This window comes from Conger conger, chromosome 3 (assembly GCF_963514075.1).
Source record: "Conger conger chromosome 3, fConCon1.1, whole genome shotgun sequence".
Classification (NCBI taxonomy): domain Eukaryota; kingdom Metazoa; phylum Chordata; class Actinopteri; order Anguilliformes; family Congridae; genus Conger; species Conger conger.
The window spans coordinates 17,473,959-17,501,141 of NC_083762.1; the positions used below are offsets into that span (position 1 = coordinate 17,473,959).

Sequence of the window (27,183 nt, forward strand, 5' to 3'; positions counted from 1 at the left end):
TGTTTTATATGTGCCCATGTCCATGTTTTGTCATTCCGTACCTGTGTGCTGTTTGTATTGCTGCTTATGTAGGTGTTTTTGTTTTTAGTCTTTTCTATTGTGATTTTTAACCATGATTTTACTGCCTGCTCTGATTGTACAGCACTTTGGTCAATGTGGGTTGTTTTTAAATGTGCTTTACAAATAAATTTGATTTGATTTGATTTGATTTATTCCCCCATCAATTAGACATGCAAGTTCTCTTAAGAGAACTAGGTGGTTCGATCCCTGGTGTAGCCGCAATAAGATCCACACAGCTGTTGGGACCTTGAGCAAGGCCCTTAACCCTGCATTGCTCCAGGGGAGGATTGTCTCCTGCTTAGTCTCATCAACTGTACATCACTCTGGATAAGAGTGTCTGCCAAATGCCATTAATGTAATATAATGTAAGATTTAGTAGACTAAAAACGCATTTCTTCTCGCTCTTGTAAGACCTCCCCATGACTTCTGGATGTTATTGTTTTGCTATTGTTGCTCTGTTATTGTTGTTATGCTGTTGCCAAGTCACAATATATAATTTTTTATTATCTTTTATCTTTCCCGTTTTTAAATGTGCAGTGTGAAATGCACTTTAAATAAATGATGACTTGACTATGAAATATTGTCTGGCACTTGTCCTGACTTTCAGTTACTGTCACAACAGTAAGGTGATCGATTCTTTGCATAACCCTCCTGGAAACGGTGTCCTGCAGTGAGTGTGAAATCAGAAGTAAAATGGAGCCTGTTCTGAGGTCAGTCATGTGTTGGGTACATGAAGCAGCAGGAGAAGGGCCCATGTGTAACCACACAGGACTTATTTACAAACAGTAATGTCCAAAACAACATAAGCAGCGTATTATTGTTAATATACCGTAAGTGCTGCTTTGTGGAACGGGCACTAAGACAAAGTATGTAATCAGAAAATGATAGATACAAAAATAAATAGGATTTACTTTAATTCAGTCAGTCGAGCTGTTTTCACTTTCCCCCAATTTTATTTTTGGAGAAAATATGCTTTCGATAACTTAGTTTTATTCCATGACGCTAAGCATGCTCAGAAAAGAAGCCTCAGGATCTAAATAAACCCATTTTGACTCAGATTTAGTCACTCTCAGCTTGGTAATTCTCAATCTTGACTACACTCATGTACTCAGACCACAATGTGCCACAAGAACACAACTCAGCCATCAGTCACAGGCTGTGAATGTGTGCTGTTAATCTTAGAGCTGTCACACTCCTAAGTCACTGTGATTATATTAGCGTTGTGTACATGACGGTGACTGGGGACACTTTAGTCACAACAAAAGCAGCACATAGAAGAGCACGTCGAATTTAATGTACAGTACACAACTGACTTGACACATCTCCATCTCCAGTAGCCCACGCATTTCTTCTTCTATAACACCCTGCGAGATTTATCCCTTGTATTTTTGTATCTTGCTACAGGACATTAACTGATTTAGATCACTGAACCGCTTTAAAATTCTTACTTCATTCTAAAAATATACATTTAATTAAGTAAAGATGCAGATTTTGACTCAAAAGCGGATATTGCATTGCTAGTTTCCATGATAACCTATATCCTAAGTTACACTGTTGTAAGTACCTTCTTGCTATTACTCTAATACTCTAAGGCCCACTTTCAAAAACACAGATTAAGCCTAGTACTAGACTAGTACTAAATCCAATTTCGAATGGCTCTGTATAGAAAACTCAGTTTAGTCCAGGACTAAGTGTAATCTGTGCCTGTGAGACTTGCCCTATATGTCAATAAACCAGGTTCAACATAAAATAGGGAAATTGAAATCCAATTTATTTCATTAACCATGGGAAATATGAGGTTAAAGTGCAGACTGTCAGCTTTAATTTGAGGGTACAGTATATACAGTGGGCTCTTGGCAACCTCAATAAAAATGAAAAAAAAAAAGGTTGCATATAATAAACAACACAGATAATTATGTTCAAACATAAACATAAATACATACATAAACATACCACTAAGCACTGCAATAATGGAAAAATTAAAAACTGGAGTGGTTGCAAACCAGGAGGAGGATGTAAGCACAATGTCCCCACAGACAGTGAGGAAGATGCCTCAGGGATCATGGTTTAAGAATTGCAGATATTGGTTGCATCTTGGAGTCACCAAGTCTCAAGAAGAACCATAAAATAGTACCTCCACACCTACAAACTCTCAGAAGAGCACAATAAACAAAACTAAGCATCTGGAGTTTGCCAAACCTCATTGGAATTATGACTGAAAGAGAGTATTACGGTCAGATGAGAACAATATTGACGTTTTGGCCATACACACCTTTAAAGGCAGAAAAAGAGGAATCCATACAAGGAGAAGCACCTTATACCTACTGTCAAATATAGTGGTGGATCATTGATTTTGTGGAGAAGTTTTGCTGCCAATGGTCCAGGGGCACTATTTAAGACTGAGACCGCCACAGAGCAATGACTCCAAACATAGATCCAAATCCACACAGAAATGGAGCAGTGAAAAAACATCCATATCCAAAAAGGGAAAGGAAGAGACTCATGACTGTCATCTTTCCCAGGGGTGTTTTTGCACAAAGTATTAAACCAGGGGTGCCAATAATTGTGTGGCCTGTGTTTGGGGGAAATTAATTTATTTTTAATTAATTAATTTTGGCATTTTATTCATAATGCTTTTACTATATAATGCTTTCATAATGTGAAGTATGAAAAATTATGAAAGCATTATATAAAATTATACAAAAATAAGTGCTTGAATGCTTTATGAGAGAGAGAGAGAGTGAGAGAGAGTGTGAGTGAGAGAGAGTGAGAGAGGGATAAGAGAAAGAGAGAGAGAGAAAGAGAGAGAGTGGGCGATGTGCTGTTTTTGCCTAAAGAAGGAAAGGAGAGGACAGGATAGGAGACAGGCGCTGCCTAGTAACTGAAGAGCTTCATTCAATGGTTCACATTAATGAATCAGTGTAAGAGAAGCGAGGGTGAGACAATGATTTTATGCAAAAGGGGGAGGTATCTGTGCGTGTGTGTGTGTGTGTATGTTTGTGTGAATGAGTGTGTGTGTGTGTGTGTCTGTGCGTGTGCATGTGTGAATGAATGTGCGTGTGTGTGTGTGTGTGCATGTGTTTGTGTGTGTATGTGTGCGTGTGTTTGTGTGAATGAGTGTGCGTGTGTGTGTGTGTGTGTGAATGAGTGTGCATGTGTGTGTGCGTGTGTGTGAATGAGTGTGCATGTGTGTGTGTGTGTGTGTGTGTGAATGAGTGTTCATGCATGTGTGTCTGTGCGCGTGTGTGAATGAATGTGCTTGTGTGTGTGTGTGTGCATGTGTGTGTGTGTGTGTGTGCGTGTGTGTGAATGAGTGTGCATGGGCACATATTCCGCCTACCAACAAATACGGTTCTTTTCAGGCTCGACTCTGACTCTGCCAAAAAGACACAATGTACCCAAAGAGTTGTAGTGTGAGAACAGAGCATCAGGCTGAGAGAGCCAATTCAGGACTTATTGTTTATATTTCTCAGTTTGTTTGCTTGTTCTATGCACATTGCCCTGGAATAAAAAGACCTCTGCTGTATAGACAAAAATTTAGAACAAAAGATAAGGTGCCCTGTCACAAAGCTACAAGCACAGAATTGATGCAGTGACAAAAAGCTAATTCCCTATTCCAAAATGAAACAAAACCAAAATTGTCTTGATGCAGTTTTGAAACTGCCAACATAAAGTATGCCATTGCAATATTACTCCAGTTAGAATTGCATGCACAATACGTCTCAACAATACAGCAAGCAATCCTTTTGAGCAACAATCCTCTCCTGTACATTGGTTTTGAATATAAAATCTACATAGACTTTCACAATTCTCTTGGTTGTTGCTCCTTGGTGTAACTGTCAGCATTTGAACCACGTAACCCTGTAAAAAACTCACATTCCTCAAGAAATGATCTGTACATCAATAGTGACACAATGAAAAAGGCTGGGAGGGTCTGTGTGTGTGTGTGTGTGTGTGTGTGTGTGTGTGTTACTTCAGTGAAAAATCTGAAAATGTACATGTAGTTGGAGTTTTAAATAATCCTTGACAAACCAAGCATGCAGTATGTAGTACATGGCCTTGCACTGGACAGTCAGTTGAATACTGATAAGTATTCTTCCTCTCAGCCTGGTGTGGCTATGAAATCCAGGAGGGCTGTGCTGTGTAGATGCCCCCCCCTCCATCTTTTTCCAGAGAAGACTTCTCTAATCCCTCTCTCCCATAGTTCCTCTCTCTTTCTTGTTCTCTCTCTCTTTCTCCATCTGTGCTCCATCTGCACTCCCATGAGAAAGGCATTTGCCAGAAAACCAGGTTGTGGTCTGTTCTAGCTTAATTGTCCCGTTTGCTTTGGATGAGACACATTGGGGCAATAGGACCATTCACAATAACGCTCAGTACACCTGATCTCTCCTGCAACAACAGTCTGCCCTGACCTGGACCCTCTGTTTATAAGCGTTACACGTAGTTTTACAGTTCCACTGCTATACAGCATTATCCAACAGAAACAGGTAAGAGAAAGTGAGGGGTGGGTGCTGGGGGGGGGGGGGGGGGGGTCAATTAGTACAGTGAAACAAGTGAAACAAAGGCATTAATATCAGCTCTTGCCTGGAGCTAAAACAAGGCCACTCCAGTCCCTCTCTTCCTCCCTCAATGCTCTCCTCCTCTGCCTACTCTCTCCGTCTCTCGCCAGTTACGCAGTTAAACCCAAGCACTACGCCTCTACAACATTACAGTGGCCCTCTGAGTCTCTCTGTGTCTTTATCTCTCCTTTTATAAAAAAAAAACTTTTCACAAACCATGAGGATATACAGCATGGGCACAAAGGTTCACACACACACACACACACATCACATGCATATACCCAGGCAGAACAGACGCACACACACCCACACACAAACACTGCCGACTACATACACACACACACACACACAGACACAGCAGAAAATATGGTCATAGCAGCCTGGGTCATTTTAATAGTGTGCTAGTGTAGAAGAGAGTATGTGTATGAGTGTGAGTTTGAGGCAGTCAGGCACAGCCAGCTGCTGGCAGTAATGCTCTATGCGGTAGTTTAAGGCCACAGCCATCTGTGGGCCACACAATTCTGCTTTTTAATGTTTTTCAGAGACATCTTTATTGTGCAGTACCACAGGGTGTGAAAAGCTTTTTCAATGCTATCGCTCTTATCGCTGAGATCAGTTCCCCCGGTTCATTCCTGTTTAGGGTCACCAAATTCTGAGAGCCAGGTCTGCAGCCAGGCAGGCCAGGCTGTCCTAACCCTCAGAGACACAGCTGCATTGTAGAGAGGAAGAGGCACACACACATGCACACTCATTCACACACACACACACACACACACACACGCACACACAAGAGTTACTGGGGTAAACTGAATGATTTTGAGAGGTTGGAACTCCCTGCAAGATCTGTTGGAACTGACTGACAGTATTGTAAGGGGGTACGTTGGGTGCTTATAATATACAGTAACAGAGAATACTTTATGAATTTGAATTTAAGTGAGTGTGCGGGTGAAAATAAATGGCCACTGATATGCGCGACTGTGTCTAACTTCAGATCTCATTTTAATTATGTCACATTATGTAACACACATTTCATTTATCTACAAAATATATTTAAATACAGAGGGAGAGTGTGAGAGACAGGGGCAGAGAGAGAGAGAAAGAGAGAGCTAGAGAGAGAGAAAGAGAGGGAGAGAGAGTATGCTTTCGAAAAAAAAGGTGCTAGGAGTTCTTTAGTGATGTCACACAACTGCATCACATTGCCATAGCAACCCTGCATCAGCACCAAGAGAGAGAATATTTTTGTGGTGGCATGTATTACTGTCAGTGTGGAGCAGGAGGTTTATATAATAAATCCTATTAAACCTACACATACATGAGTATGAAGAACAGCAATGGCGTATTTTATAGTTGCTGAAGCTCTGTAAATGTAATACTGAGCAGTGTTCATTTCAGAATCCCTTTCAGAAACATCAAGCTCCACCTACAGTCTTCCTGATTTACATTCGACCTGTTTCAACACATCAAAGGGACATTCTGCCTGTCTAACTCCCCTCTTCCATTCTGCACCTACACTCATTCATAAATACCGCAGTTCTGAAAAACATCATGTCCTTTTGAGTCATCCCCGGGAAAGCAGGTTGTGCCTGACTTGGAACTCAATGTGTATGTGTGTGTGCTAGCGAAAGCAAGCGAGTGAAAGGACCCCAAAACCAAATTAGAACCCCCCCTCCCCAACACACACACAAACACACATGCAGACGCACACACACACATGCACAGAAACATGCAAACATATACATACATACGCACACACTACACACACACAAACACACAAATACCCACACACACACAACACACACACACTACACACAAAACACACACACATACACACACATACACACACACATGCACACGCACAAACACACACACTACACACAACACATATCTTATAAAAGTTTACCCCTATCTACAGACACACTACACACAAACACACACACTACACACATAACTTAGAAAAGCTTACCCCTATCTACAGACACACACACTACACACACATCTTATAAAAGTTTACCCCTATCTACAGACATACACACACACACACACACACAGATAGTCCTCACCATCTCCTGCCCCATGTTCTAAAAATAAACTGAATTTGAAAAAAGAACAGAAAGAAAAAAGGTACAAGGCTACAGACTCTGAAACGTCACCAGCTGGGAGGGGTGAGGGGAGGGGGGGCCAGGAGGAGGAGGGGAAGCGGGGGAGTGGGGTTCTGTGCGTAGGCGTTTGCTTAGTTCATTTAGAAACAGTGAACCAGGCAGCACAACAGACAACAGACCCATTTGGTAAGACTGCACCTCTCTCTCTTACACACACACACACACACACACACACACACACACACACACATACACATGCACAAACACACATGTCTTAGAAAAGTGGACTTGTATTTACACACACACACACACACGTCTTATAACAGTTAAGCCCAATCTGGACACATGCACACATGTTTCATAAAAGTGGACCCCTATCCACACACACAAAAGCAGATTCTGCAAAGCCTTCACATTCTCTTGCACTCACAAACACATCTGCACAAAATCACATATAAACGCTTGTAGATTTAAGCCTACTACAATTTCCTCAAATACACAGACACACACATGTAAGGATGCATAAACATACACACGGAAGCAGAAGGATAGCAACACTCGCTGGTAGGTTGATAAGCAAGGGTTAGGGTTGCCTCCTGTCTGTTTCTCCCTCTCTCTCTACTTCTCTCTTTCTGTCTCTTCATCCCTCTCAATTTTCCATTCCTGTCTGACCATTCCCTCATCTTTCTCATTTGCCTCATCCCCCCTTCCGTAGCTCTCCCTCCATTTTGCTCTCCCTCGGTGTCTTCTTGTCCTGCTCTTGCACTGGCAGGAGAGTGGGAGGCGTTGCTAAGCGACAGATTAGCTCCTTTCTTTCAAGAAGTGAAGACCTTGATTCTTTCAGTGTAAAAATAAACACCTGGAAAAAAAGAAAAGAAAAACTCCAAAGAAAGGGGAAGAATCCTTCTACTGACATTTTGTTTCCAAGAAATTAGAAAAATAAATTTCTAAAAATCACTCTCTCCTTTCTCTCCCTTTCAAATTCATATTTCTAAGCAGGAACTTAAGAATAAGCTCGCTGACACACAGCAATGCCGCAGCAGAGAGGTGCACACATAATTTTGTATCTCTGTTTATGGCAGTAATGATTGTTCAAATGTCAATCAATAAAAAAAAATTTTTAAGTAGTGTACGGCCATGCACAATGCAACTGCCACTTTTGTGTCAATAAAAAGATGATTGATTTTAATAAGCTTTCTGAGGCTAAAGTGTACACTGGTTGGTTGTCTTTCTGCAGCTGCAGTTCCAACCAAGGAATCTGCTGAACCAAGAACGTGGGGACGGACACCTGTTGCCTTTGCTGATTTTCTTCGGACAAAAGCAAGCACAGTAATTCACAACTGCAACAATGCAATATTACTAAAAGAACACAGTTCCCGTATTAACATTTTCTAAACGCATATTTGTTGGAGGTTTCTTCACTTCATCAATGGAGTTGTACAAAGAACGCCAGTATCCACAGATGATAGATAAATTATGCAGGATACTAATGATGTCCTGACATTCCATTGCATACAAAATAAAGATGGTTGAGTTCATAAAGATTTTTCCTTTAAGCAATTCAGGTGAAAATAAACCATTTTTTGTCATGTGTAAATTTACATTCTCAGTCACCCGCACGTACACAGTCGCGATCATCTGCAATGTATGTTTGTGGACCATGCGTAATATGTATGTGTGTGCGTGTGTGCGTGTAAGGGGGGAGCGGGGGGTCTGCAATGAAGGATAAACAGTCCCCTTCATTTTCGGACGGAAAGATGGTACACTCATTCTTCATCCCCCCACTCACATCCGCCGCCCCGTCACAGCACTGCATCCCGATTTCCCGTCCACACATGATGCCCACACAGACCATCTTATAATGGCGATCATTATCATAACAACAACAATTGCAATAACATTTTGCTGGGGCGGACGTGAGAGAATGTTATGTGCTGGACACTTATCTAAGTGCCGTTATTAAGATAATCGACCGGACCAAACTACTTCAGACGTGCGTTTCTAGGTAGAAAAATGACAAACGGTCAAAGAATGGAGGCATTTCTGAGCGAAATAAGTTGGCTTTCGGCGCCTAAAACGAACACATTGGGAGCAACTGCTAATCATAACCATGAAGTAATCTAACCTCTCGAAACAAACAGTAAGTAGGCTAGCTATAAACAACAGGTGAATGGACCTGCAGTATTTTGAGCATCCTAATGACGATATTTTAACACATAAAACGTTCATGTTATCAATTCTGTTATTGTCTGGCATGCTGTTAGGATGCTGATAAAACTAGACGCTGAAAGGTGCAGGTATCCTATGTCCCTTATTGCATGACATAGCCTACTGTTCACAACTCTAAAACAATTTTGCAGCCACGCCATATGAAGCATAGCTACATAAGCTATATTATATGTATTAGCCTACTAGATTCGCAGTCCCATTCAAAAATACAAGGTATTAATAAATGATAATTGGCCATTCAGAAGTAAGCCCTTCTTCGTCACAAATATGTTTTAGCCTACCTCCTCTAACCCCAAATATTTGGAAATAATTATGCACTACTGATTAACTTGACCTTCTCGGGAAAAAAATGATTGCATATAGTTGTTTCATGTTTCGGAGAAACGAAGCCTCTCAAACCCTAATCATTTCCATTTATTTCGTAGCAACAAAACCATCTCTAAGTTTGTCATTAGCTAAGTGATTGAGGCTAATGCTACGCTGAATATCCTCACCGTTAACGTGGCTAACAAGAGACCAGGTTCTGTAGCGAGTGTTCTGGTGTATGACTTCAACATTACTCTTAAAAGTCTATCGCTTTACATGAAACGATTCATAATTTTGAACATAAAACACAAGCCCTTTTCTAAATATAGACGCCTTTGTGTTGCGCTGACATATATCAGCCACTGGTGGAAAAAAAGTGCTATAAATAGGCTAGAAACAGCGCAATACGAAAAGGTATATGCTATATATAGGCAAGAAACCGCGCAATATTTCACAATAAACAATTCAACAGGTTAGAGACATGGCGCGCATGCAAACGCACTCTGTATCTTGCAATGGCAGGGTGGAGCGAAAATATAATCACTCATATGCCTGTACAATTTGAAAAGGATTGGGCTGGATGCAAGAGACGTTATGTGTGTTTCGTGTGCTGCAACACTGGGCAACAGCGATGACATTAGCGTGCTCAGGACATGTAGCATAATCGAGCGGTTATTATGGCCCGTTTCATGGCAAGTTCCACAGTTCATTGTATGATCAATAACTCAGCGGGGCATCGGTTTAGTTTGTGACGCTGCACACAGATGCATTAGCGTTCAATTTACACTTTTTTTCCCCCAAGACATATTCTTTTAATTGGACCAAGATGCGCGCGTCAATTACGCATATCAAATGGAAAATCTCACATATGTTCGCCTCCTGCGTATCCGCGCCGCACCTCAACTGGGAAGAGCGAGGACAAGAGCAAACATAAACATGCTTTATTAAATCAATGGCGGGAAAAATCTTAAAATATCGCGGCACCATAGGACGGGATACGTTTCTAAGAATAGCACCTTTTACTTGGCGCGTACACGTGCAGTTTCCATAATTTGACAGGACACCTTTGTAGGCTATAGCCTAATTGGAACATTATGCAGTTTTGGTTGACACATCGACAGGGATCGTGTGTTTTAAACCGCGGTGCTGGACACAGATAAGAACGAAATATGAGTAAATCTATCTCCTCATTCATTCCAGTGAATCATGAATCGTGTTTTGTTTGATAGTTTGATGGTCAATGCGTGTTATTCTAAGAGCTAATCTGAAACTCGAGTCTTATCTCCCTCGCCGCATATCGAATCGCCTAAAAATTGGCACCACTGTTATTGTCTCCTGATCGCCATTAGGGAACGATATGATGCACTACTGTTTAGACAGCAGCACTAGTAAAGATTGCAGTCCTCTTTAAGACTGCACGAGAAATCATCTGGGCTCACGGATCAGATTCTTTTACGCTTCCCCAGTTGGATCAGGATGTTCTACTTCTTCAGTTCCTTTTATAAAGCTTACTCTGTCCAGCACTTAGACATTTAAAGATGTCCGACAGAAAATATATATTGCCTGTTTGATAAAGCGTTCTGTCGGTCAGGATAAGCTTGACTTATTACATTTAAAGAAACGGTATTAATATATTCTGGAACACTGAGCCGATAAACCAAAATGTGCTCAAACATGATTGCGATAGAATTTAAGATTCATTAGTTGTTGCATAGCCTACTGTTCCGCCTTATAAGGAAACATTGGGTTATGCAACTGATGTAACGCAAGCAACGATGTCTTTCAAATAATTGTAGCAACGTTTCCCCCCATCTCGTCGTCCTTCGCCCATCCTTCCTATTTCTATCATTTCTGCCCTTGAGGATTGGACGAGATAACCCAATTACAATTGACAATCGCATCCATTCACAAAAAAACGTCTGCTTTGGGTATTCATCGGTGTGATACTGCCCTACTCCAGTTCCCTTCGCCGCACTCGCTTACTCAATTTTGCTGTCTGCGTAAGGCTCCGAGGGGGTATCAGTAGTCCGGGGTATCTGCACAGCCTCCTATGAGTAAATTGCGTTGAACACCATAGAGATTAGCACGCTTTATGTTTCATCTTAATTGGCTTGTGGGCTACTTACATACCGTTAGGTATCCGTGCAGGCTAAGTGGTTACAGACAGGTATGTGTCACGTCTGTTGCCACATATCAATAGCCCAACTTTTAGTTTATATTTTAATATTGTTAATGGATATGTGTAACCACAATTAGCATAGGTAGTTTGGATTTTCCACCGATATAATGGTTTGATATAATTGTAGCAATATGTAAAAAATGTCCCGGATTTTTTTTTACATTTAACATAAGATTATTGAAACACGGTAAGACATTAAAGATAAATTGATATTTCACTAAGACAGATGCCCTGAATTAGGGTAGGCATATATTTACGATGAAATACTGTTATCACCAACGCATTAATTTGGGGAAAGATAGAGAATGCTATGGAGAAAGGGATGCAGGAATGATTCGAGATAGGTTGGATATCTATTTCGTACGCAGCTCAGTTTCAGCTCAGTGATAACGAGTTCTACCACCCCCTCCCGCTTGATTACACCGGGGGCTCGGTGACTCCATCTACGTTTGTCCACGCCCCTCTCTCGGTTTTGTCCAAATCTGGCTTTTTGCGTCGCCGGAGCTCCCTGTATCAAGCCAACGTCATCGGCGGGTAGAGAGAGGAGCTGACGTCGAAGCATAGTCATGGAGCGAGAGAGAGGGATGGGGAGAGGGGGGGCGCAGAGAGAGAGGGAGGGCGGGCGGAGTATTGAAATGAGATATATCAATCCCCCTCTCTACCTCCCTCCATCCTCTCCTAACCCCCCTTCTTTCTTACGTCGTTGATAGCGCATTGGGGGCCCCCCTATGCCGGCGGAGTCCCAGCCTATATAAGTTACCGGCGAGCAGAGTCAACCCACCAGATTCACGGGCTCCCGATATCTGGGCGAGAGACGGCGACCAGCCGCCGACTGACTCACACTCTGAATCGGGGGAGAGAAAGATCAAACCGCCGGCCGGCCGACCGAGCCATGTGCTGGGGCGGACTGTAGCGCAGTACCACCACACCAGAAGATAGGATTCTGGAATTTTAAACTTTAAACTGCCGTAGAAAAGCAGCACAGCTAACTTGTTAAAGTAGCAAGCAGTTGTTAGAATTGGCGCAAAAACAACAGCAGTTACTTTAGTTAGGCAGTAACACTCAGCAGATTCCGTACCTGAAACCTTCTTTTGACGGCTACTCTGGGCACAATGTATCGATCCACGAAGGGAGCGTCTAAGGCTCGGAGGGACCAAATTAACGCAGAGATTCGGAATCTGAAGGACCTGCTGCCGATCTCCGATGCGGACAAGGCTCGACTCTCCTACCTGCACATCATGTCGCTTGCCTGCATGTACACAAGAAAATCGGTCTTCTTCTCTCAAGGTAAAAACACCTTTTGAGATATATTGGCTACTGTATATATACATGTATATCGTCTTCTCGTAAGATAATTTTTTTTTTCAAAGTCTATATGCATTGAAATTGTTTGCTGCAAAGTGGAAAAATATTGGGATCTTTCGTGAAGAAATACTATCGAAATAAAGTAGCCTATTTGGGTCGTTTCCATTAAAGATGAATACAATTCCAGTGCACCACAAGCAACGTTGAATCAACAGGTGAACTTCGTGGCTTCGTTTAGTTTAGGATTGCCTTTGGGTATGATTTGATGCGCATTATCTCAATGTACATGGCGTGGAGGCTAATATTCATGTAGACGAAGACTTTTGCTTGACGTATTATGGTTTGAGAGTCAACCATCGCTGTCCATAGTTCTGAAATGCATCGGGCGCTGTCCTGGGTGCTGAAATTGTGAGACCGTTGCAAGAACAACGCAAGGAATGATGAAAGCGAGTTCGCTGTGTCCCTCGCAGTAGAATGGGCGCGAGCTGGATTTTGGGGACAGCAATACTCAGTGAGGTGTGTTTATGCACCAGAGAAGAAATTCTACTCTATCAAAGTGTCTGGAGCGAGTGCCAAACGATTACAACATTTATAAACCTGTGTGTGTCTTTTCTATTTTCAGAAGCCACGATGGCAGGCTGTCATGAAGAGAGCGCAAAGTACCTGTCCTTCCAGGACTTATCGGAGGTGGTGCAGGACATGCCAGGGTTCTTACTTCTGCTGACTGGGGAGGGAAAACTGCTCTACCTGTCCGACAGCGTCACCGAACATCTCGGACATTCTATGGTGAGTCATTAAACAGGATAAAATGGCAGTTTAGATGTCACATATTTGATTAAATTGATGAAACAGGTAGCAGTTTTATCGCCATGATATAATAACTTGTACATCAGTAATATTTTCAATATTTTCAAAGAATTATCGGCCATGGATGCACATAAATATTGAATGAATATGATTCAGTCCCTGGTATTTTCCTAAACAGCAGATATGTGTCAATTACAGATACATTTTTTCTCTCTCTGTCTGGCTGCTGTTGTGTAGTTTGGGTGATTCATAGTCTACCCAACAATTATAAAATGGCAGGCACTCAAGAGGTCACCATTAAAAAAGGGAGAGAGAGAGAGGCAATGTGTAAAGTGAGGCTCATAGGGACATAATGATTAATTTCTGATTGGGTTCTAATAGCAGGAAATCAAAGTGAGTGGGGGGGGGCAGGGAGAGTGGCTATGATTCACTCTGGTGGTTGAGAGAACGAGGACAAATGCAGCAGGATTGAATAACCAAACGGAGGGATATTTCATGTAGGTGCAGGGAAACATCTTCTGGTCAGAATGAATGCGGCGCAGGTATTTTGAGCAGAAGCATGGGCGGATGTATTCACTGAGCATTTCTCCTGTCTGATTTTTTCAGGTGGATCTGGTTGCCCAGGGTGACAGCGTGTACGATATCATTGATCCTACCGACCACTTTGTCATGAGGAGCAACCTGGTCCCTTTAACTTCACCTGACACAGGTATGTTCAGTATGTTAACCTCGATGCCCATCGTATGAGACATACAGATGAACCGCCGATGGCATGTTTGCCTCTCCTGCTGTGCTGATCAGCCTCCCCCTCTCTCTCCCCGGTACAGAGCGTTTGTTCCGCTGCCGCTTCAACACCTCCAAATCGGTCCGTAGACAGAGCGCCGGAAACAAGCTGGTGCTGATCCGGGCACGGTGCCTGTCCCCTCCTTTCCCCGCCTCCTCACCCGCCTCCTATTGGACCTCCAACCCGGTGTGGGTGTGTTTCTGCTCTCCCCTGGAGCCCCACCCACCCCAACCTCTTCCTATGGGAGAGTCCGTCCTGACCCCGCCTCCTGACCGCACCTTCTTCCTGGCCTGCTTCCACTCCCAGCACAGCCGGGACATGAGACTGCAGGAGGCCCAGGACAGGTGAGGGGCTTCATTGATTACGCTACTCTACCCTGAGCTATCAGATATATATCATATATAGGGCCAGCTTCAAGATTCAAGAGACTTTATTGATCATGTATGTACAGTGAAATGTTTGACACAGGTTAAGCTAAGTCCGAGACTAATTTCAATCCTCAATGGAGATTCTCCATTCAAAATTCCATTTAGTCCAGGACTAAGCTTAATCTAAGCCTGGCCCTTCATTTATCTTACCAGGGGCATTAGGTGTGTTTGTGCAGCAGGTCAGGATGCTGTTCGAAAGGCCTGAATAGGACAGTGTGATTGACAGCAGCTTCTCTCCGCAGTGTGAGTGTGTACCTGGGCTTCGACGTGGCGGCCCTGCGCTCGCGCTCCTGGTACAGCCTGCTCCATCCACAGGACCTCTCACACGCCTCCGCACAGCACTGCAGCCTGCGTGAGTGCCCCTGCTAAACTTACCCCCGCCGCCCACAACCGAGTTACTCACACAACACATACGGGTCACATTTAACCCACCGAAAAAAGTCAAATGTGATTCACCTGTTACTCAACACTGCAGCGTTGGTTTGTGGAGTGTCACAGTACTTACGTCTCTCTCTCTCTCTCTCTCTCTCTCTCTCTCTCTCTCTCTGCAGTCCGTGAAGGAGGGGAAGGGCGGGTGGAGATGGTGGTGAGGGTGGAGTCAGCTGACAGCTCGTGGGTGTGGCTCTACATGGTCCTACAGCTGGAGGCAGGGAAACACCCAATCAGCAGCCACAACTACGTCATCAGGTACCACCCTTCAACCATCCCTAGGATCATTCAAGTCACACTGTTATATTTATATATGCTTCTATTATTACACACCCTTACACACCACCAGCTATTCTCTGAGCATGGTGGTGACATGGTGGTACGGTAAACATTAAGGGTGTGTCCCAATACTCCAAAGAAGCTTCCCACTTTCCCCTACTCATCTCCTCTCCCCATACCTCCAGATAGGAGAAGGAGATGAGCGGAGGAAAAGAGGATGCAGTTTTTTGAGTATCGGGACGCATTGTTCTCCACCATCTTCCCTTCCCTACAAAACCTCTCATTATCGAATCAACATTGTCTGACATTTTTAACAAACAAGAATGGATTCGTCAGATGTCAGTATATTGTGACGTGGAAAGCCTGAGACCGTAGCTGACCTGTTCCCCTCTCTCCCCCCTCCTCCTGCAGTGAATCGGAGGCCTGGTCGGTGCGACAGCAGCTGTGCTCGGAGCAGACCAAGCTGACCCTGGCCCTGAGTTCGCTGCAGTCCCCGGACACGCTGTCCAGTCCGGACCAGGTGTTCACGCCCAGCAGCAGCGGCCTGTCCGGGCAGTCCTTCGACTTCAGCGTCAGCGTCTGCGGCACCGGCTCCTCCGAGGAGCTAGGGGGCGCTGCCGGGGAGTCCTCCCGCATGGAGGGCGACCCTCGCTCCAGCCTGTCCTCGCTGGAGGAGGAGAGCCTCTTCCAGCAGCAGCCCGCCGGCCCGGCTCCCAGCCCGGCCAGCTCCACGTCCTCCACCCCGGTGACTGTTGCCACCGTGTCCGACCTGGACTTCCTCACCCAGAACATCTTCCTGCCCCCGTCCTTCCCCCTCGACCCCCCTCTGCCCTCCCTGCCCCTGCCCCTGCCCCTGCCCCCCATCTCCGCCTCCAACCCCCAGCAGGGGAAGGAGATCGTCTGCACCCCTCCGTACACCCCCCAGCTGGGCGGGGGGAGCTTCCTGTTCGGAGAGCCTCTCTTTAGCTTAGACCGCAGTGGCACCACCTCCCCGTCACAGCCCGGTATGGCCATGGCCCCCTCCGCCCCCACCGATTCTCCCCCCGCCCCCGCCGTGACAACAGCCGGCAGCCCCGCCCCCATGACCCAGTCCACGCTCCTCCCCCTGACCCTGTCCCCGCCCTCCTCCGAGCTCCTGTTTCCGGGGGAACCGTGCGGCGCCGGGCTGTACGAGAAACTGCCCCCCACCCCCGACAGTCCCGGGGACGGGGATTGCACGGTCATGACCCTGCCCGAGGTCCGGGGCCCGCTCTACGTGGACGTGCCCCTCGGGCCCCTCCCGTACCCCCCGGAGGGCCTCCTGACCCCCGAAGCCTCGCCCGGAAAGCAGTCGGGCATGGCCTTCTTCTCGCTGGAGAGAGAGCGAGAGAAAGAGAGAGCCGAGATCTCCCTCCTGGTCCAACACCTCAGCTCGTTGGCCGAAGGGTTCTACCCCGACCCCCTCCTCCCGAAGTTCTCCCCCTCCGTGGTCACCTCGTCCCCCTCCTCCCCCTCCCTCTCCCCGTCTCTCCCCGCGGCCGAGCCGGCTGTGGAGCCCACCCCCATGATGGACGACTTCTACACCATCAAGCCCTGGAGAGGCCTGGACCTTCCCCTGCTCCCCGACGACATCTCTCTGTTTGAAGAGAGTCTCTTAGAAACCCTGCTCCAGGACCTCTCCACCTCTGCCTCCTCCACCCCCTCCCCCTGCCCGTCTTCCCCCACCCCCTCCTGCCCCCCGCCCTCCCCCCCCACCCCGGTGTACTGGCACCCCCCCTCCCACACCGAAGGGGGCTCCGCTGTGGGCCTCAGCCACTTCTGTAGCGTCCAATCGGCGCACTGTAACTGCGCGGCCGGGGGCGGGCTGACAGCGGGCGGCGGCGTGGGCGTGGCAGGGGCCGGGCTGGCGGAAGCGGGGGGGATGGAGATGGACATGGAGGTGGAGGTCTCCTCCTCGTGCTCTATCCCAGAATCCCCCCCTCTGCTCATAACCGCCTCCCCGGAGTCCAGCCCTGCCGCGGCCCTCGGCCCCTCCGCCCCCGGCCTGCCCTGCGCCCAGTCCCTCCTGGAGGAGCTGGCCGCCCTGGAACCCGTGTTTGGGGCAGGTGCCTCGATCGCCCCTGACCTGGGGCAACAACCTGAGTTGTATCAACTCCAATGCCACCCGCCGCAACAGTGCTTCCATGAAGGTGAGCGCAGGTGTCCTCCATGTCCGTGGGTGCGCCCCAACACTCCACAAATGCATCCTACCTTCCTCCACTCGTCTGCTCGCCCATACTTCCAGATAGGAGAAGGAGACGAGTGGAGGAAAGGAGGATACGTTTTTTGAGTATTGGGACAGACCTCCTTCTGCATGAGTGTGTTCTTTAGAGGTTTCGTTTACGCTCAGTGAAATATACTAACCCATCTTCCTCTCTCTCTCGCTTTTGTCTTTCAGATGGGAGTGGAAGTGATCCTCCGTTCTAAAATAAGTCTGTGACTTACTTCATTAAGTATGGCATATTGTCATATTTCGTGGAGCTACTTTTACTGAAAAGTGAAGAATATTTACTGTATAAATATATACATAATGTATATAAAAGCCAAACGGACATTTACTTATCTACCGTACGTCTGACGAACAAAGATTGTCTTCTAATTATGTTGATTTATTTATCCATGTATTTATATTTCGATTATGGTGCAACATTATGGCTGTGCGGATTTGAGCGTGGCCTGAGTTTTAGTTCAGTCTGTGTCACATTGCGTTTCTGTAACGAGCTTTTGTTTCGAGCAGAGACAGAGAATGAGATCTCTGACCATGTAAGCGCAATTCAACTTACAGATGCACTCGTATTCACTTGTAGTGAGGAACTTCTAGTGTGAACTTAAAAAAAAAACATGTTTTTCCTTGCTCTCGAGAAGAAACAACACCGCCATTTTACTGCTCAAAGCTTGTGATGCAGCAATACAAACACAAAGCACAAATGTTGTGAAAGACAGTTATCGATCTTAACAGATCCCCACCGGGGCGCTAGCCACAGCAACCCGGCCCACTTCAATGGGACTCTTCCCATCAGTGGGCCCACCTGCCAATCAAAAACTTGATGCCGCTGTCAAAATGCACAAATATCGCATCCAGCTTTTGTACCAGTATGAAAATCCAAGCTTAATTTGATACTTCAAATGCCTTTGAGCTTTGAGTTTGTGGCTGCAGCTTTTCAACATTTGACTTGTGGTTACTTACTCATTTCAGACTCGTTTTTATCAATGTGCTGTACAAATGTTTCTTAATACGTGAAGTACATGTACCAGTATGTATTGAAGGAAAGGGGAGGCGCATCACGTTTGCCACGCTACGTCTGCAGTGGAAACCTCTGAGAGCCTCTCCCTTTCGTATACATTTTTCGTGTAAAACAGAGAATGACGTTACCTAGTCTGTGTGCAGTTTTAAAAGGCATGCGGCACTGGGGAAACGGCCTGTACATTCGCTTCTGTGTCCGGCGCCCGGGGAGCCGAGTTCATGGCCCTCTGGCGGTAAGTCCAACGGGATGGGGTAGACGCGGCTACGACAGGGTATTGCGACGTCCACATTCGCAAATGCTCGCGATATCCAGCGGCCGCCATTCGCCCAGAAACCCACGACTTACTTATGGAATTCTACTTATTATCTAGCTGTAGTGCCCAGTGTGAACACACAACAGTGCGACGCCAGACAGTAACCCAGTAAAAACCTTGGTAACATTGCAGCTGGCTTACTGTGTAAGGTGTCTCGGTCTGGTAACAGGTGTCTGAATGTATGAGTGATTCTTCTTTTTAAAGAGGGGAAATATCCAAAGTTACAAGAAGTTTTGTTTTAAAAAATGAGCTGGAAAATAGGGATGGGTACTATTTCTATTCAGTTACTAAGCGACACGGGTTGAGAATGGTTCTATTCCCATGGTGTCGACACGCTAACGTAGAGTTGTCTACGGTAAAGTAAAGGATTGATTCCTACGTTCTATCTATTTAACTGATAAAATGTTTAAAAGTATACTATTAATAATAATGTGTGAATTGAAAAATGAATGCTGTTCAATCAACTTGCATATTTCTTATTTCTATTGATATGTGTATAAGATGTATAGCGATTAACATTGTGGAATGAAGAGATTGTATACATTTGTATATTTCTATAAATATATCTATCTGTACAAAGACATTTTTATTATACAAGAACAATACATACATGAGATATGATATTTAATAAGAATGGACATTGTGGATCAGTGTTCTCTTGTGTTGCTGATAAGTGTATTTGGTTGTCAAATGCATTTATATTAAAGTGCACTTAAGGAAGTGAAATGTCTTCAGTCTCCCTTTTAATCTGAAATGTTTCCAGTTGCGCCCCTACTCTCCTCGTACTTTTCCAGGGCTGTCCTCTTTCCCTCCCTCCCTCCACCTGTCCCCCTGCGAGCTTCCTCTCCTTCTTTTGTCCGTCCTTTCATCCCCGATTTGAGGCTGGCTCCTTCCGTCTTTCTGACGCAGGCAGGATGAGGTGGCGTCTGACTCAGACTGACGCACACGCTCCACGCAGACGCACTCACGCGGACACAATCAGATTCCCACTTATAGACTCCAGCAGGCGGGAGCACACACCCGCGCGCATGCACGCGCACGCACCGACTAGCTGGCACACACACACACACACACACACACACGCAATAGCTGGCACACACACACACACACACACACACGCACCGACTAGCTGGCACACACACACACACACACACACACACGCACACACACACACGCGCGCACCGACTAGCTGGCACACACACACACACACACACACACACATCGAATAGCAGGCCCGCACACACACACACACATCAAACAGCAGGCACGCACACACACACATACACACACACATCAAACAGCAGGCACACACACACACACACACATCGAATAGCTGGCACACACACACACAAACACATCAAACAGCAGGCACACACACACACACATCGAATAGCTGGCACACACACACACACAAACACATCGAATAGCAGGCACGCGCACACACACACACACATGCCGAATACACACGTTACAGAGCACACAGACACACGTCGAATAGCAGGCACACACACAGACACAGGCGTCGAAAATCTGGCACACACACAAGCACACATAAAATAGCACACACGTTGAATAGCTGGCACACACACACACAGAAGAACACACACATCGAATAGCTGGCACACAGGCACGCACACACACATCGAGTAGCTGGCACACACACACACACACACCCTCCCTCCCTGCCCCCCCTCCCTTCTTCCGCAGCCCACACTCTCTCAGCGTACCTGCTATTCCGACAGCACACGCCAATGCCGTCACACTCCATATATGGGCTTTCCTGCTGGAGGGCACAATGCGTAGCCCCCCCACTCCCTCCCTCCCTCGCCTCAGATAGGCAGAGAGAAGGAGAGAGAGACACAAGCAGGGCCGTGTTGCTGTGCAGAAGAATCCCTTCTTTTTTTTCATCCACCATTCAATGAAAGGACTCATGTATTCACACATCCAAACACTCTTGTGAACCAAGGTTGAACTTCTCTACCTGGCGCCTATCCGCATAGATTCTGCCCCATCCTCAACATCACCTCAGAGAATAATATTAGCCCTCTCTCCTCCACGACTCTTTTGACCCAGTGCTTCTGAAAAACTCTTTTCCTTCACTCCGCCCCTCCCGGTGCAGGCTCTGACCTCTCCACAGAGGTATAAATAGACCGGACCGGAATGACAATCGTTGGGGGTTTTTTTTTTTTTTTTGCTCATGAAGATCTGGGGCCATTTTCTCCTCCTCTCCTCCTCTCCCACACTCATCCTTCTCCAGATGTCCCTCTGCCCCTGCTCTGGCCCTTCACACCTCAGTGACCCGCTCCTGCCGCGTGTCACTTGCTCATCCCTCCTCCTCCTCCTCCTCCTCCAACTGCCTCTCATTAGCGTATTCACACCTCTGCCGTGTGCCGCGTGCCGTCCGTCTCGCCTGTTCTCCCGCTCCATCACTCAGCCGCGGGCTCACGCCACGCCGCTCTCGCTCTCGCTCGCCTCCTCCGACACACCAGGCACATCTGACGGGCACTGAAAGACGGATAAGGCGCGCCATTCACACGGGGACGCTCGTGAACTTACACAGGATGAAGGCGACCGTTACCTGTACCAAAACTCAACTCATATATAATGATTGATTCAAATGTTCAAATTAAAGATTTAATGTAAAAAAAAAAAAAAATCACTCTTTATTTTTAGCTGTAGCTGCCATTGCCACCTTGCGGCAAAACAGAGACATTGGTATTTAACTTTCACCCTTTTGCTAGGGCTACGTACTGTACTTGGAGAATCATATGCTGCCCTCTTGGGACCAAAATGAAATACTGCAACTTTTCAGCAAATTCTGCGTAAAAATTCATATTGCGGTCTTTAAACCACCGTGTGGCTATACGCAAGAACTGCAAGCGTTCACTGTGATAAATTGATCCAAATGCCGCAAGCCTTCGCAGACTGACCAACTTGGTTTCCTGGGGCAATGGTGAAGTGGAGAATCAACGGAGGGAAGCGCTACACCCGATTCAAACGTCAGGTTATATTAGCTGCACGTGAATATTTAGAGCACCATTCTCAAGTAGACAGGGGAAGACATTTCACATCATCTGTAACCATGGTGATATAGTGAGCACTGCTGCCCTCTTGCGGCCAAACACAGGAGCTGTACTGGTCCAAAATATCTTTAACAGTAGAGGGCGTTCTGTCATGGATACAAGGTCCATAAATCAAAACTTACACTCATAAAAGTAAAACGTTAAATCATAATGCTATGCAAGCTTATGAAGTAAATAAACTAAAATATATTACTCAGTCAAGCTACCTTCTGATTTATGGCCATTCTTTAAAAAGTTGCAGAAACTATTAAGCTAATTTCTTCCCTGAGCCAACTTCTTGATTCTTGATTATTCCAGCATAACAGTCACGAACATGAAAATGCTGTACGCTACAGAAGTTTTCTAAAATGAATTCAAGTATACAACAAAGTGATCTGAGCTACCTTATCACTGTTAATTGGCCAAACAATCCTTGCATCCCAAACACACTTAATCAAGGGACGGCATTTATTCAGACACACAGGGGAAAGGGCTCCACAGGTCATGAACAATGCCTCTCCTTCTCAGTCTTTTGCGCTATTTTCCACCCTGTGGTGTCCGTGCCCTTTCATTTGCGACTGGAGAGATCTTCTGTTTTCCGGGGCCTCCCACAGTTCCCCTTTCCCTGCGGGCTCCCTGCGGGCTCCACATCTGCGACCGTCTGCCAGGCAGTCTTACGAAGCTCCAGTAACAGCATTATGAGAGGCAGCCATTGTGCACCAGCCCACCCCACTGGGACATCTTCTGCATGATAACAAGCTCTGGCGGGGTGCCATAATGAGTTATAAGAGCCAATAAAGTGCTGTGATCAGGACTGTTAAAAGCCTTCTGGAAGTCAGTGAAGATGGCGTATAGGGACGAGGTCCAGGCTGCTCCACTGTTATGCGTGGCGATGCTCAGCAGTCTGCACGAGATCTATCTCACTGTGAGCCGACCTGTCCATCTCTCCGCTGCCTGTCCAAAGGCCCCTGTACCCCCTCGTGAATAGTCCTGCTCAGGTAATGTCAATTATGAAATTGGCCCATATTACATTACTGTTTTTTTTAGGGACCAGATAATGCAACATGGTAAATGGTTGGCATTTATATAGCACCTGTGTCCAAAGCGCTGTACAGTTGATGCCTCTCATTCACCCGTTCATACACACAGTCACACAACAATGGCGATCGGCTGTCATGCAAGGCGACCAACCAGCTCGTCAGGAGCATTTAGGGGTTAGGTGTCTTGCTCAGGGACACTTCAACACACCCAGGGTGGGATCGAACTAGCGGCCCACCGACTGCTCTTACCTCCTGAGCCAACGTCTCCCTGAAATAAATGACCCGTCCCTCGGCCTGGGTTTGCGGACCGTTCCATCCCCGTCCCTCCGCTAGTTCAAGCCCATGCCGTGATGAAACCTGGAGCTCCAGAGGCATACCTCACTCCTGTCAACTGCATATTCTACACCCCTTCACGTGGACTTTCTGCTTAACCTCATATAACACCTCAGCTGTAACTCATCCACCCAACCTGAGATTGCAATGCTGCAATAGATTTCTTATTCGATTGCTGTTATGGCCATTCTACCGTTACACCTCGCCGGTCAGCGGAGGATGGGCTCCCCCCTCACAGACAGCTTCCTCCTGAGAGGTCTCCCTATCAGGGAGCTTCTCACCGTTTTAGGGTTTTTCTACTCAGTGTGGAGTTTACCTTGTGCTCACCCTTCTGTTACTCTGTACATCTTTGCGACAGTCCTCTGCAAGAAACGCAATACAAACTAAATTGAAACGTTCTGACAATAATGCAATAACTTGTCAAAATTTAACATTATTGGTTTATCACATTATGGAACTGTATTACATTTTCATTGCCATTGGCAGTTAGAGACACATAATATAACAAAATAAGGAAATCTTTTGATTGATTCAGACACATGATGATAGATGGCTGCTCCACCCGATTAGGGGGCCTCAAACTCGTCCAATACTAAGCACATAAACATGAATACAATGTGTGGGTCTGTATATTTAAATGGTTCTGAATTCCTCCATGTTTTGGTTTGAGATACAGAGCAGTCCGCAAGTATTTGGACATCGGTACCGTTTCTGTTCTTTCGGATATGTACTCCAGCACACTGGATTTAAGATTAAACAATAAATATGAGCTCAAAAAGCAGACCGTCACCTTTTAGGGTATTTAAATCTATACTGGGTGATTTGTATAGGAAGTGTATCCAATAGCTTCCTTAGCAAAGGTAGAAGAAAGCTTTCAGCATCTAGTCTTGATTGCAGGCTTTTGAGTTCATTGTTGCCATTGTCATAATGAAGGCCAGAGCTGTGCCAATGAAATTCAAGGAAGCCATTATGAGGCAGAGAGATAAGAAGAAAAAAAACAGTCAGAGAGATAGGCCAAACAACAGGATTATCGAAAGTGTTTGGAGCATCTTTAAGGAAAAAGAGAGCACTGGTGTTTTTAGGATCATTGCCTTGCTGTGGGATGAATCACCGTCCAATGAGGCCTTTGATTTCACTTGATCTGACATGGTGCTTCTGTACACTTCAGATTCAATCTGCTGCTGCCTTCAGCACTTAGATCAGGGGTGTCAAACTGAATCCCCAGGGGGCCGCAGTGTCAGCGTGTTTTTGCGGTTTCCTTTCAATCAGCTGCCAATTAAGGCCTTGAGAACAAGGCGTGTAGATACTTTAACCAATCAGTGACTTGAATGAACCCAGAACACCCCAAAAACCAGCAGACATTACAGCCCGCCAGGACTGGAGTTTGACACGTGACTTAGATCATCAGGTGAGCCTGCACCTGAGGCAGCCACACCTGCCCAAACTAATACCCCCAACCCCACGTTCCACAGAAGAGGTGAGGTGCTTTGCTCGAGTTTTGGTTTCTGAACCACTGGACAGGTGTTTGGGGTTTTACTTCATGAAGGTGAGAATTCTTTGTCCATTAACTGTAGAAGTCTTCCTTGTCCTTGTGCGATTTATTAGATCACCAATTACCTTTCTTCTTAATGATGCTCCAAACTATGTATTTTAGTACGCATGTGTCTCTGACTGTTATTTTTTTCTGAGCCTCATCGACTGTTATTGGCACAATGCTGGTCCTTGGCAAACAGCAATAACAGACTCCAAAGGCAATCAAAAGCCTAGAATCAAAACTAGTAACTGAAAGCTTTCTTATACCTGCACATTCTTATATCTACGATGGAATACACACTAACACACTAACGAAGCAGGAATAGCTGAGAAGCCAATGGTCCAATTACTTTTGGTCAATGTATAAAAAGGAGACAATTAATAAAAAGTAATTTCATTCTTCAGGGATCACCTGATGTGGCTGTAAATACCCTCAAATTAAATGTGACAGTCTGCACTTTAACCTAATTTAAAATCAAATGTGCTGGTAAGAACAGAAATAGTACCACTGTAATGCTTATAGACTGCACTGTAAAACTTTGAAATATAATTTTGTCTTTACACTTTTAAAAAAGAAATAATTGAATTTCGTTCAATTTTGATGCTTAACCATATCTTATTCAGGAGAGATATCTAAATTATGTTCTAAATTGGCTGATATTTTAGATCAGTAATGGGAGTTTGATGTATGATGTTTTAGACCTTGAATGGAGCTCACACAAATTATGTAAAAGAAAATCAATTTTTGCAGGCATCATTTCCATAATAACACAATTTAATCACCAAAAACAGATCAGAGATTTGCGCCAAAAGTTCCTCAAGCACAGTCCTTGATTATCCTTTATTTATTTATTTATTTTTCATTTTCTAAGGGTCAAAAGTACTGCCAATTCATACAGATTGCCCATCAGTGCAGCACAGATTCTGCCAAGTCAACAGCATTTAGGGACTGACTAATGAACAACGCTTCTCCTTTTGAACTAGACACCTGGAGGCCACCATCAGCAGTGAGAGGAGAGGATACTCTTATTCTCGATAAGAGCAAACAGGAAACACATGCGGGGCTTAACTTTAGATTTCATCATTTTGATTCAAGGGAGCACAAACTTTCTTTTTTTTTTTTATTAATTCCAAAAGCAAAGAGGTAGTGTCCCCCTTTGGGGAAAAAGGCAAACTTTATTTCCAGAAGTCACACTTACCATTGCTGTAATGTTATAATGAATTATTTAATCACCACCACATGCTAACCAGTCCATAAAGACATGGTCCATCGCTGTTGCCAGCTTGAACTGAACCGACAACAAAAACCCAAAACCCAACCGGACTCCTATTCAGCATGACAAGCAGGGCTCCCAGTTGGCAAGCCAGGTAACACTTTATTTTACAGACTGTTAATTACCATGATCCATGGTAAGATCCATGGGACTGTTGGCCCCTAGAGCGAGGCCCTTAGCCACATTGCCCTAGGGGGGATTGTGCCCTGCTTAGTCTAATCAAAGTCGCTTTGGATAAAAGCGCTCAACTGTCAGCTAAATAACTGTCACGTAAAATACTATTAAGTACTGTAATAACTAGTAAATACTGGGTAATTAACATCTTGTAAAATAAAGCGTTACCGCACCTCCAGCTAAAACACCAACGTTGGATCTTTGGTCACAGTCCAGAAATGAACCTTTACCCAGCCAATGCCAATGGTGGACAGCAGTCTCTCACATGTTGCCTGCCTGCGGGAGGGAGGGTTTGGATCAGCAGGGGATTCCCTGGCTCACTCAGCCTGGCGCAGCCCTGGACCCGACCACGCACAGCCTCTACTGCTGCAGTGAGCGTAGGCAGCGGCAGCTGACCGCAGGCAGTTCTGAGGACACGGGGGTCACATGAGCACACCTCCCCACGGGGCACTGCAGAGATCAACCTGCCCACACAACATGAGCGAATAATAATAAAAAAAAAATAAAATAAAATAAAATAAAAAAATCGATATGACAAATGTGTGAGAGTCCGAAACTGAACGCGGTACAGAGTATCAGTGCACACACGTGTGAGCGGTGCACACGCGTGTGCGAGCGCGTTCACTTCTTCTTTGCCGCCTCGGCTTCAGCCGCGGCCGCTGCTTGCTCCGCCAGGATCCGGGCCTCCTTCTCCTCCATGAACTGAGCGTACTCCTCCGCTGTGAGA

The 27,183-nt window shown here is 45.6% G+C and overlaps 2 protein-coding genes across 3 annotated transcripts in view; one reads left to right on the top strand and one right to left on the bottom strand.

Annotated features, from left to right (window-relative positions):
• The first annotated feature begins 12,241 nt into the window (after nt 1–12,241).
• Nucleotides 12,242–19,766, top strand: npas4a (neuronal PAS domain protein 4a). The gene is made up of 8 exons (XM_061236293.1): nt 12,242–12,719; nt 13,360–13,523; nt 14,151–14,253; nt 14,372–14,672; nt 14,999–15,108; nt 15,308–15,443; nt 15,876–17,632; nt 17,881–19,766. Exons 1-8 carry the CDS (start codon nt 12,545–12,547, stop codon nt 17,907–17,909), a joined length of 2,775 nt encoding a protein of 924 aa, XP_061092277.1. The 5' UTR covers nt 12,242–12,544; the 3' UTR covers nt 17,910–19,766.
• Nucleotides 19,767–25,765: 5,999 nt separating this feature from the next.
• The window catches only part of mrpl11 (mitochondrial ribosomal protein L11), a 38,568-nt gene continuing 37,150 nt past the window's right edge, over nt 25,766–27,183 (bottom strand). For both annotated transcript variants that reach the window (XM_061236453.1, XM_061236454.1), the window contains exon 6: nt 25,766–27,183. In XM_061236453.1, the coding sequence (XP_061092437.1) occupies nt 27,078–27,183 (106 nt within the window). In that variant the 3' untranslated portion in view covers nt 25,766–27,077.